The 16,300-nt window shown below is 40.3% G+C and overlaps 1 protein-coding gene across 6 annotated transcripts in view; it reads left to right on the top strand.

Annotated features, from left to right (window-relative positions):
- OSBPL1A (oxysterol binding protein like 1A) overlaps positions 1-16,300 on the top strand; it is a 221,513-nt gene that overhangs the window by 171,894 nt on the left and 33,319 nt on the right. For 5 of the 6 annotated variants that reach the window (XM_047793943.1, XM_047793944.1, XM_047793942.1 and 2 more), the window contains one exon: positions 15,760-15,835. In XM_047793943.1, coding sequence (XP_047649899.1) covers positions 15,760-15,835 — 76 coding nt within the window. Of the gene's footprint in view, positions 1-12,617; positions 12,734-15,759; positions 15,836-16,300 lie in introns of those variants that run through there. The other variant, XM_047793945.1, reaches the window with a different exon arrangement.

Below are 16,300 nucleotides of genomic sequence, written 5' to 3'. Positions count from 1 at the left end.
AACATTGAGCACCTGTTACATGCAAATACTGTGCAGTGTGGGAGAGGAGAATAAGATAAGAGTCTCCTACCTCTGGGAATCATAGTCTAGTAAGTGGCAGATGTATACAGAAATAACAGATGGGATGTATGAAGATAGGGAAATAAAGTGCTGTGAAATTTAAGCAGAATGCTGAACACCAGCCACCCTTGGGGCTTTAAATTAGGACATTTTTTTTTTCTTTCTTGGTGCCCTGCGGCATATGGAGCCCCTGCGCCAGGGATCAGATCCGAGCCACAGTCTTTACCTAAGCCACGGCACACTGCTGGATCCTCAGTCCAGTGTGCCGGGTCGGGGATTGAACCCAAATCCCAGTGCTCCCAAGACGCTGCCAGTCCCATTGCGCCACAGCAGGGACTCCTGAGGTTGCTTTTAAAATCCCATTGCTGGAATTCCCTCTGTGGTGTAACAAGATTGGCAGTGTCTTAGGAGTGCTGGGATTCAGGCTGGTTCGATCCCCAGCCTGGCTCAGTGGGTTAAGGATCCAGCTTTGCCACAGCTTTGGCTTAGGTCACAGCTATAGCTCCGAACTCATCTCTGGCCTGGGAACTTCATATGCTGGGGGGGCAGCCAGAAATGGGGGGAAAATCCCATTGCTGATAGAGAGCAAATTTGAGTTGAGATCCTTCTCCAAGTAGGTGCTAAAGAGAAGCCTGAGTGGAGGAGCCGTGCTTGCAGCATCTCCAAGGCTGTGTTTGGGGAAGAGAGGTACCCTCATGTCTGAAAACAGGAGTCAGTTTTAAAACATTTCATGATGTCAGTGGAATTTTTAAAGCACAATAAACTTATATTTAAGATTTATTAATACATTCCCTTTTATATATATTTTTTATCATTTCAAGTTATTTGAATAGAATTGCTGTGCCGCTTTCACCCAGGTCATGTGACATTAAAACAAGGAATACTAAGAGCTATTTAGTGATAAGAAAGAAAGGGATTTGACCAGGAGTCCCTCCCAAGTTGCTTCGTTTTGCCCTTACCACAGTAAACTTAAAGAATCTTTAAGATTCCTCTGCCCCCAGAATGGCATCTGGAGTTTGAAAAATGTCCTCAGGCCAAACCAGTATCTGATCACAAGTGGCTGAGCCTCCATCATCCTGTGTAAAGCTTTGCTGGAGAAGTAGCACACGTGTCAGAATATTTCTGCTTTCCTCTAAGGTTATAGAAGCACTTCTTACCTATTTCTCTGTGTAAACCTTTAAATTGTTGTGAATACTGTCTAGTAAACAGCCACTCTTCTAGGTCCTCTTTTGAAACTGTAATTAGTAAATTCTCTCTAGAATAGTAGTAGTAGTAGTAGTAGTAGTTTTAAATCTTTACAACTCAGGAAAATGAGATGGGTTTCTCCCTGAAATAGTTAACAGCAACATCCGTATCCTCTTTATGAGTTTCTATCTGCTAGGCAATGGGCAGAATATTGTATATCAGTGACAAAGTCCCATAGTAAAAAAAATACTTGACCGTAGTATATACATATTGCTGGTATGTGTGTATTATGGGGCAGAATTCTCATTTACAGTACTTCCCCTTGTTGGATGTTATCTTCTGTTTCAGTTTTTTTTTTAAGTCTTTTTTTTTTTTTTTTTTGTCCTTTAGGGCCTCAGCTGAGGCATATGGGAGTTACCAGGCTAGGGGTAGAATCAGAGCTGTAGCCGCCAGTCTACACCACAGGCACAGCAATGCCAGATTCGAGCTGAGTCTGCAACCTACACCACAGCTTATGGCAATGCTGGATCCTTAAGCCACTGAGCAAGGCCAGGAATTGAACCTGCATCCTCATGGATACTAGTCAGATTCGTTCCGCTGAACCACAACAGGAACTCCTCCCCTGTTTGAGTTTTCTTAAATGCCCTTTACATGAATTATTAAACCACCCATGAACAGGATCCACAGTTTAAAAAGCACTGCTCTATGCATCGTCTCAGTGGGTTCTCACCATGACCATGTGAAACGGTATTGTCATCCTCTACGTAGAAACACTGAGGCTTGGAGTAGTGAGGTAGTTATGGTTGACGTTTATGCAAAGTGGCAGTCAGAGCTCTGGAACCCAGGTTCCGAGGATCTGGAGTTAAAGAATTCCAGTTCTGCCACTCATTAAATTGGTTTCCATGGACAAGTTATTTAAGGAATGTTTCATTTATAGGATTATTTTGAGGATTAAATGAGATGATGCACATTACATGACTAACACAGGGTCTAAAATGGAATAAATACTCACTGAGTGTTAGCTGTTCAAACATGTGATCATGGGAGAGCTCAAAGTTAGCTCAGAGATAGTGTGACATCACAGCAGTTGTGAAAATGTTGCTTTAAAAAAAAAAAATTTGAACTTCCTGAAACATACAGATCAATGATCAAGTGTCTTTTGAAAGGAGATAGACGCTGGACTGAAACTAAATAAAGATATAGACAATTAAGATTCTTGAAAGTGTCAGTAAGAGAAATTGTGGCGCAAGAGTTCCTCTGACTTGTAAGAGAGCAGACTGGACTTCTTCAAAGGCCCTGTTGTGAAAGGCACAGAGGCAGGAGGACACAGAAGTCCCAGTCCACAATGATCAGGCAGGGATGAATGCCCACAGGGTACCTAGCTATTTCCATGGAGAAATAGAGTCTTAACATATATATTTATATTACGGTCACTTAAAGAGTAAGAACATTACATTAAAAAACTAAAAACCTGGGGTTGTGGGAACCTTCTTAACCAAGACACAAAACCCAGAAGCTCTTTTTTAAAAAGCCATAAAAAGACATATTTTACTATAAATGTTTTTTTGTTTAACCTGCAAGTGATTCAATATGCAATCCAAATGAGAGATTAATAAAAGACCCATGAAGCATTTCTGTCTTAAGAATTGACAGAAAAAAAGCCAGTGGTTACAATGATATAAAGAAACAATTTACAGATGTAAATCCAAATGGTCATTAAATATAGGAAAAGATGTTCTAAGTTCCTTTGAGTCAAGGAAATCAAAATAGCAATGCAATACCACTTTCTGCTCAGACTGACAAAACTTGGGTAAGAACAGCTATTGACGTCAATTGCTGCTGGTGGGGAGGTGGGAAGAGTGCTGTCATGGATTATTGGTGAAATACAGAATTGTTAAAACCTTTTCAGAAAGCAGTCTGGCAATGTCCCTGGAAATGGAAAATGGAGATACTTTTTGACCCAGCAGTCTTACCGCTGGTTCTCCATCTCATGGAAATGAAAGCATTGGGTTTAATGAGGAATGTACTAAATTAAGATGATTTTACTGCATTGTTGGTTTTAGCAAAAGAATGAAAACAGTAAATGCCTTTCGTGGAGAATGGCAGAAGTTATTTTGATGTATAGCATTCTTGTCATGAAATATTACTCACTCATTAAAACAGTTTACCATTTGACTTGAACAAATTTCCATGAAGTACTAAAATGGGAAAAGCAAACCATAGAGAAATGTGTATAACTGGTGTTCTGGTTTGGAATTTTTTTTTTTTTTTTTTGTCCTTTCTGGGGCTGATCCCGTGGCATATGGAGGTTCCCAGGCTAGGGGTCTAATCAGACCTACACCAGAGACACAGCAATGTGGGATCTAAGCCGCATCAGCAACCTACACCACAGCTCATGGCAACACCAGATCCTTAACCCACTGAGCAAGGCCAGGGATCGAACCCGCAACCTCATGTTTCCTAGTCAGATTCGTTAACCACTGAGCCATGATGGGAACTCCTGGTTTGGAGTTTTAAAGTCAGAAAGCTGCTTTGTGTGTGCACACATGCATGCTCTATTTAGGACTGTTTGCGAAGATGTAAAAGAGTATAGAAAATACATACCAGACTTTTTTGTTTGTTTATTTGTTTTTTAAGGCCACGTCCATGACATATGGAAGTTCCCAGGCTAGAGGTTGAATTGGAGCTGCAACTGCTGGCCTACGCCACAGGCATAGCAACATCAGATCCAAGCTGTTTCTGCAGCCTACACCACAGCTGACAGCAACACCAAATCCTTAACCCACTGAGGCCAGGGATCCAACCTGCTTTCTCATGGATACTAGTAAGTTTGTTTCCACTATACCACAACAGGAACTCCCCGTATCAGGTTTTTAACATGGGTTATAGTGTGGTATGGTGGTGGCAGAGATGAGGAAGTGAGGCATCAAGCAAAAAGAATAAAAGGGGAGAAAAAGGCTACCTTAAAAAATCAAACCAGCATGCATGATAAAAGTTATATGTATGTGCAGTGTGTTCTGTACATAAGATATTAGAAAGACAGATATAACTCTTCTATCTATCAGCTTGAAGGGGTGACCTCTTATATTATTATTTAGTGAAAAAAACAATGACCTGTAGGGTAATATGTCAATAAAAACGTATATACTTGAATATGTTTGTGCAAGGAGAAAAGTGTAGAAAGGAGTGCTCTAGGCTGTTAAATTGGCAATAGATGACTAGCTTGTTCTTTATCTGTGGATTGTTTCATTTGCAACATGATGTATTATTTTGTAATTTGAAACGTGAACCACATACTTGTTTCCCCATTCTTCAGTGTGGTAAATACTTGAGAAAATTATTTCTCTGTGTGTTGACTCAGTTTTGATATAGAATTTGAGTTTATAAAAAGATAACAAATCAAAAGAAATCTGGACTAGCAATACTCATATCAGACAAAATAGACCTTGAAATAAATAATATTCTAAGAGACAAAGAAGGACATTACATAATGATCAAAGTGTCAATCCAAGAAGAAGACATAACAATTGTAAATATATTTGCCTCCAACATAGGATCACCTCAATATATGAGGCAACTACTGATAACCTTAAAAGGAGTAATTGACAATAACACAATAATAGCAGGGGACTTTAACACCCCACTTAATAGCAATGGACAAATCATCCAGACAGAAAATCAATACAGAAGTACAGGCCCTAAATGAAGTAGTAGATCAGATGGACCTAATAGATACATTTATAGGACATTCCATCCAAAAGCAACAGAATACACATTCTTCTCAAGTGCATACAGAACATTCTCTAGGATTGATCAGCTTCTGAGCCACAAACCAAGCGTCGGTAACTTTAAGAAAATTGAAATCACATCAAGCATCTTTTCTGACCACAATGCTATACAACTGGAAATCAACAAGAAAAATACTGCCAAGAAACACAAACATGTGGAGGCTAAACAACATGCTACTAAACAGCCAATGGATCACTGAAGAAATCAAAGAGGAAGTTAAAAAATACCTAGAAGCAAATGACAACAAAGATACGATACTCCAAAACCTATGGGATGCTGCAAAAGCAGTTCTAAGAGGGAAGTTTATAGCAAAACAAGCCTATCTCAGGAAACAAGAAAAATCTCAAATGAACAACCTAACTATACATCTAAAGCAGCTAGAGTGAGAAGAATGGACAAGACCTGAAGTTAGCAGAAGGAAAGAAATCATAAAGATGAGAGCAGAAATCAATGATATAGAAACAAACAAAAAATCATAGAAAAGATCAATGAAACAAAAAGCTGGTTCTTTGAAAAAAATCAACAAAATTGATAAACCCTTAGCCAGACTTGAGAAGAAAAAAAGAGGACTCAAATTAAAAATGAAAAAGAAGTTACAACAGACATCACAGAAATACAAAGGATCATAAGAGACTACTGTATGTAACTATATGCCAATAAAATGGAAAACCTAGAAGAAATAAACGGACAAATTCTTAGAAAAGTACAGTCTTCCAAGACTAAACCAAGATGAAATAGAAAAGATGAACGGGCCAATCACAAGTACTGAAATTGAAACTGTGATTAAAAAACTTCTAACAAAAGTCCAGGACCCGAGGGCTTCACAGGTGAATTCTATCAAACATTTAGAGAAGTGCTAACACCTATCCTTCTGAAACTATTCCAAAAAATTGCAGAGGAAGGGACACTCCCAAACTCATCACCTTGATACCAAAACCAGACAAAGTTACCACAAAAAAGAAAATTACAGGCCAATGTCACTGGTGAACATAGACGTAAAAGTCCTTAACAAACTATTAGCAAACCAAATCCAACAATACATTAAAAGGATTGTACGTCATGATCCAGTGGGATTTATCCCAGGGATGCCAGGACTCCTCAAAATCTACAAATCAATCAGTGTGATACACCACATTAACAAACTGAAGGATAAAAACTATATGATCCTCTCAGATGATGCAGAAAAAGCCTTCGGGGAGTTCCTGTCGTGGCGCAGTGGTTAACGAATCCGACTAGGAACCATGAGGTTGCGGGTTTGGTCCCTGCCCTTGCTCAGTGGGTTAAGGATCCGGCGTTGCCGTGAGCTGTGGTGTAGGTTGCAGACGCGGCTCGGATTCCGCGTTGCTGTGGCTCTGGCGTAGGCCGGTGGCTACAGCTCCAGTTCAACCCCTAGCCTGGGAACCTCCACATGCTGCAGGAGCGGCCCAAGAAATAGCAACAACAAAAGACAAAAAAAAAAAAAAAGAAAAGAAAAAGCCTTCGACAAAATCCAGCACCTGTTTCAGGAAATGAGCATAGAGGGAACCTACCTAACATAATAAATGCAGTATTTGACGAACCCAGAGCTAATATTCTCAATGCTGAAAAGCTGAAAGCATTCCCGCTGAGATCAGGAACAAGACAAGGGTTGCCGAGACCAGCTCAGCAGGATGGGGCTGAAGAACGGGTGCTGTGAATCTTAAGGAAAAAAGTTAACATAAAACAAGACACAGAGACATTTATCTTAAGTAAAGGTGGGAACCGGAGGACTAAAGGTCTCAGGGACCAAGAGCGCCACCTCAAGAAACCACACTGCTTTTATTGTGCTCTTTAGGATTACCTCGAGTGAGGAGGGGGCTATGAGTGGAGGATATAGGGGTTTTTTAAAATTATTTTATAAGTTCTTTTATTATTTTAAAAATCACTTAGCTGGTAGATGGTTAAGCTTTTATTCTGACCTTTAGGCATTTAACAATCATTAGCATTAAGGATTAGCTATCTGTGCGTAGTATTTCAGAGAATCCTCACTGTGCTTCCCATTTGCGGCAACCCAGCGTGCCTAGGTTTGCACCTTGGTTCTCTTTGCTAATGCATATTCTGCTAACGACCACTCATAAACCACTTGGCCATGAAGTTCTTCTTTCTCTTATTCTTTAGAGGACATACTGCAAACGGCGTGCCAATCTGTACAGGTCCTGCATGCCTAGACCAACGCATTATATGTCATCATTCAGCTGACCCTATGAATAACTTATGCCTTTAGGTCTTTGTTCTTAAGCTTAAGTCATTTACCATCACCGTGACTGTTTTTCAAGCAGGAAGATGGGGTAAAGTAAAGCAGGACAAGATGGAGTTTTCAGCAAAGAGGCTAAGAAAATATCGTAGAAACATGTCTTGTGACAAAGGGTGTCCACTCTCGCCACAGCAGTCAGAGAAGAAAGAAATAAAAGGTATCCACATTGGAAAGGAAGAAGTAAAACTATCACTATTTGCAGATGAAATGATACTATACCTAGAGAATCCTAAAGACTCTGCCAGAAAACTGTTAGAGCTCATCAATAAATTTGACATTCACAGCATACAAAATTAATATAAGAAATCGACTGCATTTCTACATACTAACAACGAAAGATCAGAAAGAGAAATTAGGGAAGCAATCCCATTTACCATCACATCAAAAAGAATAAACCTTCCTGAAGAGACAAAAGACCTGTACTCTGAAAACCATAAAATGCTGACGAAAGAAATCAAAGATGATTCACACAGATGGAAAGACATACCATACATACTCTTGGATTGGAAGAATCAGTATTATCAAAATGACTGTACTACCAAAGGGAATCTACAGATTCAGTACAGTCCCTATCAAATTACCAAGAACATTTTTCACAGAAGTAGAACAAAATATTTTAAAGATGGCCAAAGCCATCCTGAGAAAGAAAAATGGAGCTGGAGGAATTAGGCGTCCTGGCTTCAGACTATACTACAAAGCTACAGTCATCAAAACCACGTGGTACTGGCACAAAGACAGACATATAGATCAGTGGAACAGGGTAGAAAGCCCAGATTAAACCCACGCACCTACAGCTGACTAGTCTATGACAAAGGAGGCAAGGATATACAGTAAAGGACAGCTTGTTCAATAAGTGATGCTGGGGAAACTGGACAGCCATATGTAAAAGAATGAAATTAGAACACTCCCTAACACCATACACAAAAATAAACTCCAAATGGATTAAAGACCTAGGTATAAGACCAGATACTATAAAACTCTTAAAGGAAAACATAGGCCAAACACTCTCTGACATAAACAACAGCAATATCTTCTCAGATCCATCTCCTAATGACAATAAAAACAAAAATAAACAAATGGGACTTAATTAAACTTAAAAGTTTCTGCACAGCAAAGGAAACCCTAAATGAAACAAAAAGACAACCCACAGAATGGGAGAAAATCTTTGCAGATAAAGTGACTGACAAGGGATTAATCTCCAAAATTTATAAACACCTTCTGCAGCTCCATACCAAAAAAAAACCAACAACCCCATCAAAAAGTGGGCAGAAGATCTAAACAATTCTCCAAAGACGACATACAAATGGCCAAAAAAAAAAAAAGATGTTCAGCATCACTCATTATTAGAGAAATGCAAATCAAAACCACTCTGAGGTACCACCTTACAACAGCCAGAACGGCCATCATCAAAAAGTCTACAAACAATAAATGCTGGAGAGGGTGTGGAGAAAAGGAAACCCTATTACACTGTTGGTAGGAATGTAAATTGGTGCAACCACTGTGGAAAACGGTATGGAGATTCTCAGAAAACCAAACGTAGAATTACCATTTGATCCAACAATCCCACTCCTGGGCATCTCTCCAGAGAAAACTATGACTCAAAAAGATACATGTACTCCAGTGTTCATTGCAGCAGTATAAACAATAGTCAAGACATGGAAACAACCTAAACGTCCATTGACAGAGGAGTGGATCAAGGAGATGTAGTACATATACACAATGGAATATTACTCAGCCATTAAAAGGAAAGAAAGAATGGCATTTGCAGCAACATGGATAGACCTAGAAATTATCATGCTAAGTGAAATCAGTCAGACAGTGAGAGACCAACATCAAATACCATCACTTATATGTGGAATCTAAAAAAAGGACACAATGAACTTCTTTGCAGAAGAGATACTGACTCACAGACTTTGAAAAACTTATGGTTTCCAAAGGAGACAGGTTGAGGTGTAGGGGGATGCGCGGGGATTTTGAGATGGAAATGTTATAAAATTGGGTCATGATGATCATTGTACAACTATAAACGTAATAAAATTCATTGAGTAATAAAAATAAATACAAAGATCATGAGATTATAAAACTTCATGAATTAAGAAAAATGCCTCCCCCCCCCCGGAGTGACTATTAATGGAATTGTAGTGTGTTTTTATCTTGTCCATGTGGAAAATAGTGGTTTAAGCTTTCACATATACATTATGATTATGTCTAATCTCCCCAGGTAGGTATTTTTTTTCCCCCCATGTGGGTAGATTTGGTTTTGGCAGATTATACCATAAAAAAAAAAATCCAGCAGAATGAGTGTTAGACTTGGAAAAAGTTATCTACAATGTAGATGATAAATAAAATATTTCTAAAATACAGAGAGCTCCTACGAATTGGGAAGGGAATTCAGGGCAAATATCACTAATGACTATGAATGTTGTCATGCTTGTACTTCATGAAAATAAAGAATTTTTAAAATCCTTTATCACTGATGTACAGGTAAGAAACTGAAATTTCATTTCCGAGAGACTGTTTGTCCCAGGTGTTACTTTTCGTAGTACAGATGTTGCTGCTAAGGCAGCTTGTCCAGCTGTGTAGCCAGGCTGGAGGTGGCCCCAGGTTATGCGGGGAGACTGAGGCAGGACTGTGGGCAGTGGCCCCAGGTCACTTCCTGTGATTCTTTCCTGTCCTCATATAAGGGGTCCCCTCCCCTTGTACTTGTTTCTGTGGGGTGTGTACATGCCCATGGGGTTGGTGAGGGGAACTCGGTGGCCTCATGAAAACAAGCAAACCTGCAACACCTGGCAGCCAATTATATCGCCTACCTTTGTGATCAAAATCCTCTACTTTTTTTCAAAGGGCCTCTGTGAGCAAGCGGGTCTGTTCCCCCTCACAGTCCAGAGCAGAGCGGGAGGTGTAGGCCAGTAGGGGCAGGGGGACTGAGAGAGTCTGTGCGAGTCAGATGAATTTGAGGGGCTCCATCAGTCAAGCCTTCCATGTAGTCTATGTCCAAAAGCATCTCCCAAAGATCCGTGAACCAGTGCTCCCCTGAACTTACACAGCATTTTTAGAGCAAGGGGGATTCCAGCCCAGCCTTCGTGAGTCACACGTCACAAGTTAACTTGCTTCACCTGGGGCTCTCTGTACACCCTGTGCCACAGGGAGTGATGCTGGGCGACCAGCTGAGCCGTGCACATGGCGGAGCTGAAGCAACCAGGCTGGGACCTTTCGCTTAAAGACCAGTTATTGTGTCCGTGGTCATAATGGCATCTGTATAATTGAAAATAGAGCCGGGACGTATCATCCTCAGCTCCTGGTACGGGGTGTTTTCTCTCTGTATGAAGGAAAAAAGAAGCATAGAATTCAGGATAATGACTCAGATAAACTCAAAGGGAAGAGAATAATCGATCTGTGCTCTCAGCCTGAAGATTGTGATGCCTGCTTGCTCTCTGCCGTTCTTATTTCTGCCAAGAGAAACACCTCACTCAATATTATTAGGGAATTCTCATCCCCCTCCCCACAAATGAAAACTTTAAATATGGAAACATATCCTTTTCAGTTTAAATCATTCTTAAAAGCTTTAATCTAATTTTAAAAAAAACCTCATCTCTACTTCTTGAAATAATACTGCAGATTTAGCATTTTCTTGATGATTTGGCTGTGGACTATTCTGCTTCTCATTGACCTTAGATTCTTATAATTGAGTAATTTTTTGCTTCCTCCATAATCTTAGAGCAGTACTATCCTTTTGTTTTCAGAAGTAATCACAGAAATCCATTATGTCCAATAGTAGCCACAGGTGATTCTTGAGCACTTGAAATATGGCTAGTATGACTATGAAATTGAGTTTTTAGTTTCATTTAATTTGAAACAATATAGATTTAACTTTATAATATAATTTGGAAAAATCAAGTAGTATAAAATATTTTGCCATTAAACATTATTGCTTTGGTAAGACTCCATTACACTTAAAAATTTAGTAGCTAAATTGAGAGGTACTCAAAGTGTAAAATACACATGGGATTTTTGAAGATGTATGGAAAAAACTATAAAATATCTCAATATTTTTGTATTGATTACGTGTTGAAATGCTAATATCTTAGACATATTGCGTTAAATCAAATATATTATTAAAATTAATTTATCTTGTCCCTTTGTACTTTTTGGGGGGCGGGGTGCAACTGCGGCATATGGAAGTTCCTGAGCCAGGGGTCGAGCCACAGCCACTGCAGACAGAACGCCGAGTAGCAATGTTGTGAGCCACACAGGAAGTCCCCTTTTTACTTTTTAAATTCTGTAGTGACTATATGTAAAAATCTGTGAAGCTTGTGTTGTATTTCTGTGACAGGTTTCTCAACTTTGGCACTACTGACATTTGGGGCTGGATAGTTTTTCTTTTTTTTTCCCCCCCAATGGGGACCTGTCTTGTTCCCTGTGGGATATTTTAACAATATCCCTGGCCTAGCTGATGGGAGACCAACTTCCTACCCGGTGCAGGAATGGCTTTCTGGGCCATGACCAAAAGGGATCATCTAGCATCTACTTGAAGCCCTTCCTCTATGACAATCTCTTTAATTCCTCTGTTTGGAATTAATTATAAGACAGTTTATATTTTATGTCGACTGTTACATTAGCTTTATATTAGCTCTTTATTAGCTATCCTGTAACTTCCACCTGTGGTCCTGGTCCTGATTACTTGAATAATACAGGAGAAACCAAATTCTTTCTGAAGAGATAACGTGTGCCAAGAGACCTTATGAATTCCGAAGCTCGTTCAACACTTAAACTCTTCCTCTGTGATAGGCCTTGTTCTGGGCGACAGGGATACAGCACAAGATGAAAGATGAGGCCTCCAGAAGCTTTCATGCTGTCTGGGGGCCGAGTCAGCAAACACTCAGGAGATGCCGTGATGATGGGTGCTGGGGAGGAAAATGATGCAGGCAAAGGTGGGACTGTTGGTGGGCTGTTAACTCCTGTGCCCCGGCCCTATTCTCTAACACCAGGACTTCCAGTTTCTTTCGTTGTTCTACACCGAACATTTCCTGCAGCTATTGCTTCTAAGAGATGTGCTCCAGGCACCGTTGCTTCTAAGGATGGCCTCTGAGAAGTCCTCCTTTCAGAGTGCACATGGGTCTGAATCCCAGCTCTGCCTGCCCATTGCAGAGCTGCCCTGGGCCACGTTCTGGCTCTGTTCTTTTGGCTGCCTCATCAAGCTATCAATTTAGATATGGTCAGCAGCCCTGCCTGGCCGTGGGGGCCAGTGTTCCTCTTGCTGCATCTCATCAGTATGTATACACCACGCGGGTGAGGGAGGGTGTGCGTTTGGCTCTGGGTGTCCTACATGGGGAAAGAGCACGGGCTTCATAATGGCCTCTCCTCTTCCACGGTCCCTTTCACTTCTGCTTCCTGGTTGTGTTCCAGAGTAGGTGACTCATGTTACAGGTAAGCTGGCCTCATTAACAAGTAATTACTACATTTTCATAAAACGCCGCCCAGAGTTATGTGCATAAAAATGAGTACAGGATATTTCTGGGTGGGGTCCTTGGCTGGCAAGATGATTTCTAAATTGGGAATGAAAATAAAGCTTCAGCGTCGCATATCTTCTGCTTTCTTGCTTCCAAGATATTTCTTGTTTTTCTGCTATTCTTAGCCTTTAATTGGAGAGCACTCTACATAGACATTTCATGTAAGCATTTGTTAGGGGGTGTTAGAGCCCCTTATTCGTTCTTCACAAAGCTTATCTTGGGTTCATAACCCATAGTGTAACCTATGCCAAGAAAGGTATATGTTACATTTCTGACTGACTTTTTCATAGACATGAGATAAACACTTTAGTTTCTATTCATCTCTAAAACTGTTATACATGCAAATGGTAGATGATGGCAGGGGTTCTATCTCTGGATTCAGTTGTTCACGTCATTGAGATTGATAGTCTTGGACTGTAGAGAATGTGATTTAAATACCATCTGTGGCCACTTATCCAGCAGATTGGGGAGATGATAGATCTGCCAAATGAGCAGTATGTGTTCCTAAAAAAGCAAAATCAGAAGGATTTTACCACAGAGGATCTTAAAATACTATTTATTTAAAAACTTAAAATTGTATTAACTTCTACAATTCAAATAAAGTAGTTTTTAGAACAGAGATTCTTTAAGAGATAAAACATTTTAAGTTAATATTTCTTTAATATTTTAGTTGCATGAGTACATTGGGGACAGCACCTGGGAAACCAGCATCGCTGGCCATAACCTAAGATAATGGGAGAGAAGGTGTTATAACAGTGTTTTGGGAAGTCCTGGGCACCTTCTGCTCCTGCCCTGGGGGTGCTGCTCATCCAGCCATAGACCCTTTGCTGCCAACAGCTTCCTCTTGGCTACTTCCTGGCCCCTGCAGGGGCTTTGGAAATGTTCCTTCTATAGAGGTTCATTTGGAAAGGGTTTTCCAGTATATCCAGGGTTTTGTCCAGTATCAGTATCTTTGGGAAGGTACTAATGTAGGATGCATGAACTAAATTTTACTTGCATTTTTAGAGTTTGTTTGCATTTTCCCTTTGAATTTCTTAAAAACCTTAAGCTAGGTTCTGTGATGGGATTTGTGTTTATTACATTATTTAACAGCCAGCTTAAATTTATTGAGTATCAGAATATGATAGATCTGTCTCAAGCTAAACAGCAGGTCAGCTATGCCAGCACATGAAAGGACAGTGTGCCTCTGAGATGGTTTAAGCAACTGGATGCCAGCACAGGAGAATTAGGAGAATTTGGATCGGAACACTTTTGAAGATGTGGGGCCAGTTGATCTGTTATGGAATTTTTCAGGGCCCAAAATAGCAGTGAATAAGGCTGCGACCCCCGGTTGGCCCTGTTTTATCTTGACTGTGACAATACACACTGTTTTCTAGTTTGATTGAAAAATAATCAATATACATCACTACGTTTTAGCATGGTGGTTTGGTTTACATATATATTACATTTCACAATATTGTGAAATTACCACGGTAGATTTAGTTCACATCCACCTTTGTGTATAGGTAAAAGAAAATGTTTTTTTCTTGTGATGAGAATGCTTAGGATCTACTTTCTTACCAGCTTTCCAGTATCTTTCTTCCAGTGTTAACTGTGCTCACGTTGTACGTTGCACCCCGAGCACTTACTTATCTTGTAATTGGAGATGTCCACCTTTTGACCACCTTCCTCCAAGTCTCCAACCCCTGCCTCAAGTCTGATCTTTTTACTATGAGGTTAATGTTTGAGTTTGTTGTTGTTAGATTTCTCATGTGAAATCATGCAGGTTTTGTCTTTCTCTGTCTGACTTATCTCACTTAGCATAATGGCTTCAAGGTCCATCAGTTGTTGTGCAAATGGTAGAATTTCCTCATTTTATTTTCCTTTTTCTTCCTCACCCAGGGCATATGGAAATTCCCGGGCCAGGTATCAAATCAGAGCTGCAGCTGAGACCTGTGCCACAGAGGCAGCAATGCTGGATTCTTAACTCACTACCCTGGGCTGGGAATTGAAAGTACACCTCCACAGAGACAAGGCGGATCATTAACCCACTGTGCTACAGCAGGAACTCTTAGAAATTCCTCATTTTTTATAAATGAGTACTATTCCTGTGTATCTCAAGACGTTGTGGTGTGCACGCGCACATACTCTCTCTCTCTCTCACACACACACACACACACACACACGCACGCACGCACGCATCACATCTTCTTATGCATTCATCCATCGGTGGATATTTAATGGCAGCAAATGATGCTGCCATGAACGTATGGGTGCATTCAAGATAGTGTTTTCATTTCCTTTTTTTTTTTTTTTAGGGCCCAACCCTCAGCATGTGAAAGTTCCCAAGCTATGGGTCAAATTGGAGCTGCAGCTGCCGACCCACACTACAGCCACAGCAGTGCAGGATCCAAGCCATGTCTATGACCTACACCACAGCTCATGGCAGCGCTGGATTCCCAACCCACTGAGCAAAGCCAGGGATAGAACCCGCATCCTCATGGCTACTAGTTGGATTTGTTTTCACTGCACCATAACGGAACTCCCTTCCTTTCCTTTCCATATATTTCCAGAAGTAGAATTGCTGGGTCATGTGGTAGTTCAATTTTAATTTTTTTTGAGAAACCTCCATACCATTTTCTGTAGTAGCTGCTCCAGTTTGCAATCCCACCAGCAGTGCACAATGGACCCTTTTCTCCACATTCATACCAGCATTTTGTAATCCCTTGTCTTTCTGATGAAGGCTATTTTAACAGGTGTGAGATGATAGCTCATTGTAGTTTTAAATTGCATTTCCCTAATGATTAGTGATATTGAGCGTCTTATCCCTGTTGGCCATTTGTATATGATGCACATTTTTATGGTGTCTCTATAAATGTATGGCTGCGGCTCTCATATTAATGACAGTAACCTTTTTTCCTAATGTCAGTGGTATTAACTCTTAATTTTTCTTTTTGTTTTCAGAACAAGCTTGCCCTCCCCTATGTTTTCCAGAAATGACTTCAGTATCTGGAGCATCCTCAGAAAATGTATTGGAATGGTAAATTAACTATCAGTCCTACAATATTAAGTTGATTTGTATTTCATGCATACCATTTGGAAGGGAATCTTGATGTTGGCATAAAAATGATGCACAGCAGTGTTAATGGAAACTTTCGAGAATCAGAAATTAGCAAAGGCTTACATTAGGTTTTCCTGACAGAATCTGAACCACTCTTTATGCCGTGTAATGTGACTTTAATGTGACTTCTGCCTGTAAGAACAGAAGGAAATAGGAAAAGGAAATGCTCTTCCCCCTTGTCACATCAATTTGTATTTCCCCATAAAGTTGCCCAGAAATTCTCTCAGAACAGACTCCCCACATTGTGGAATATAATTGCACTGACACTTCTGTGCACATAGCGGGTTTTTGTACTTTAAATGTGTAAATGTGGTATATGTTAGGCACGTGGAATGTGTACCTGCTTAGTTATCTGTAGAGGTGGGTCTGATTTTCCTGGGGTGG

This window comes from Phacochoerus africanus, chromosome 8, assembly GCF_016906955.1.
Source record: "Phacochoerus africanus isolate WHEZ1 chromosome 8, ROS_Pafr_v1, whole genome shotgun sequence".
NCBI lineage: Eukaryota > Metazoa > Chordata > Mammalia > Artiodactyla > Suidae > Phacochoerus > Phacochoerus africanus.
This window is presented reverse-complemented; position numbering and strand designations above follow the sequence as displayed.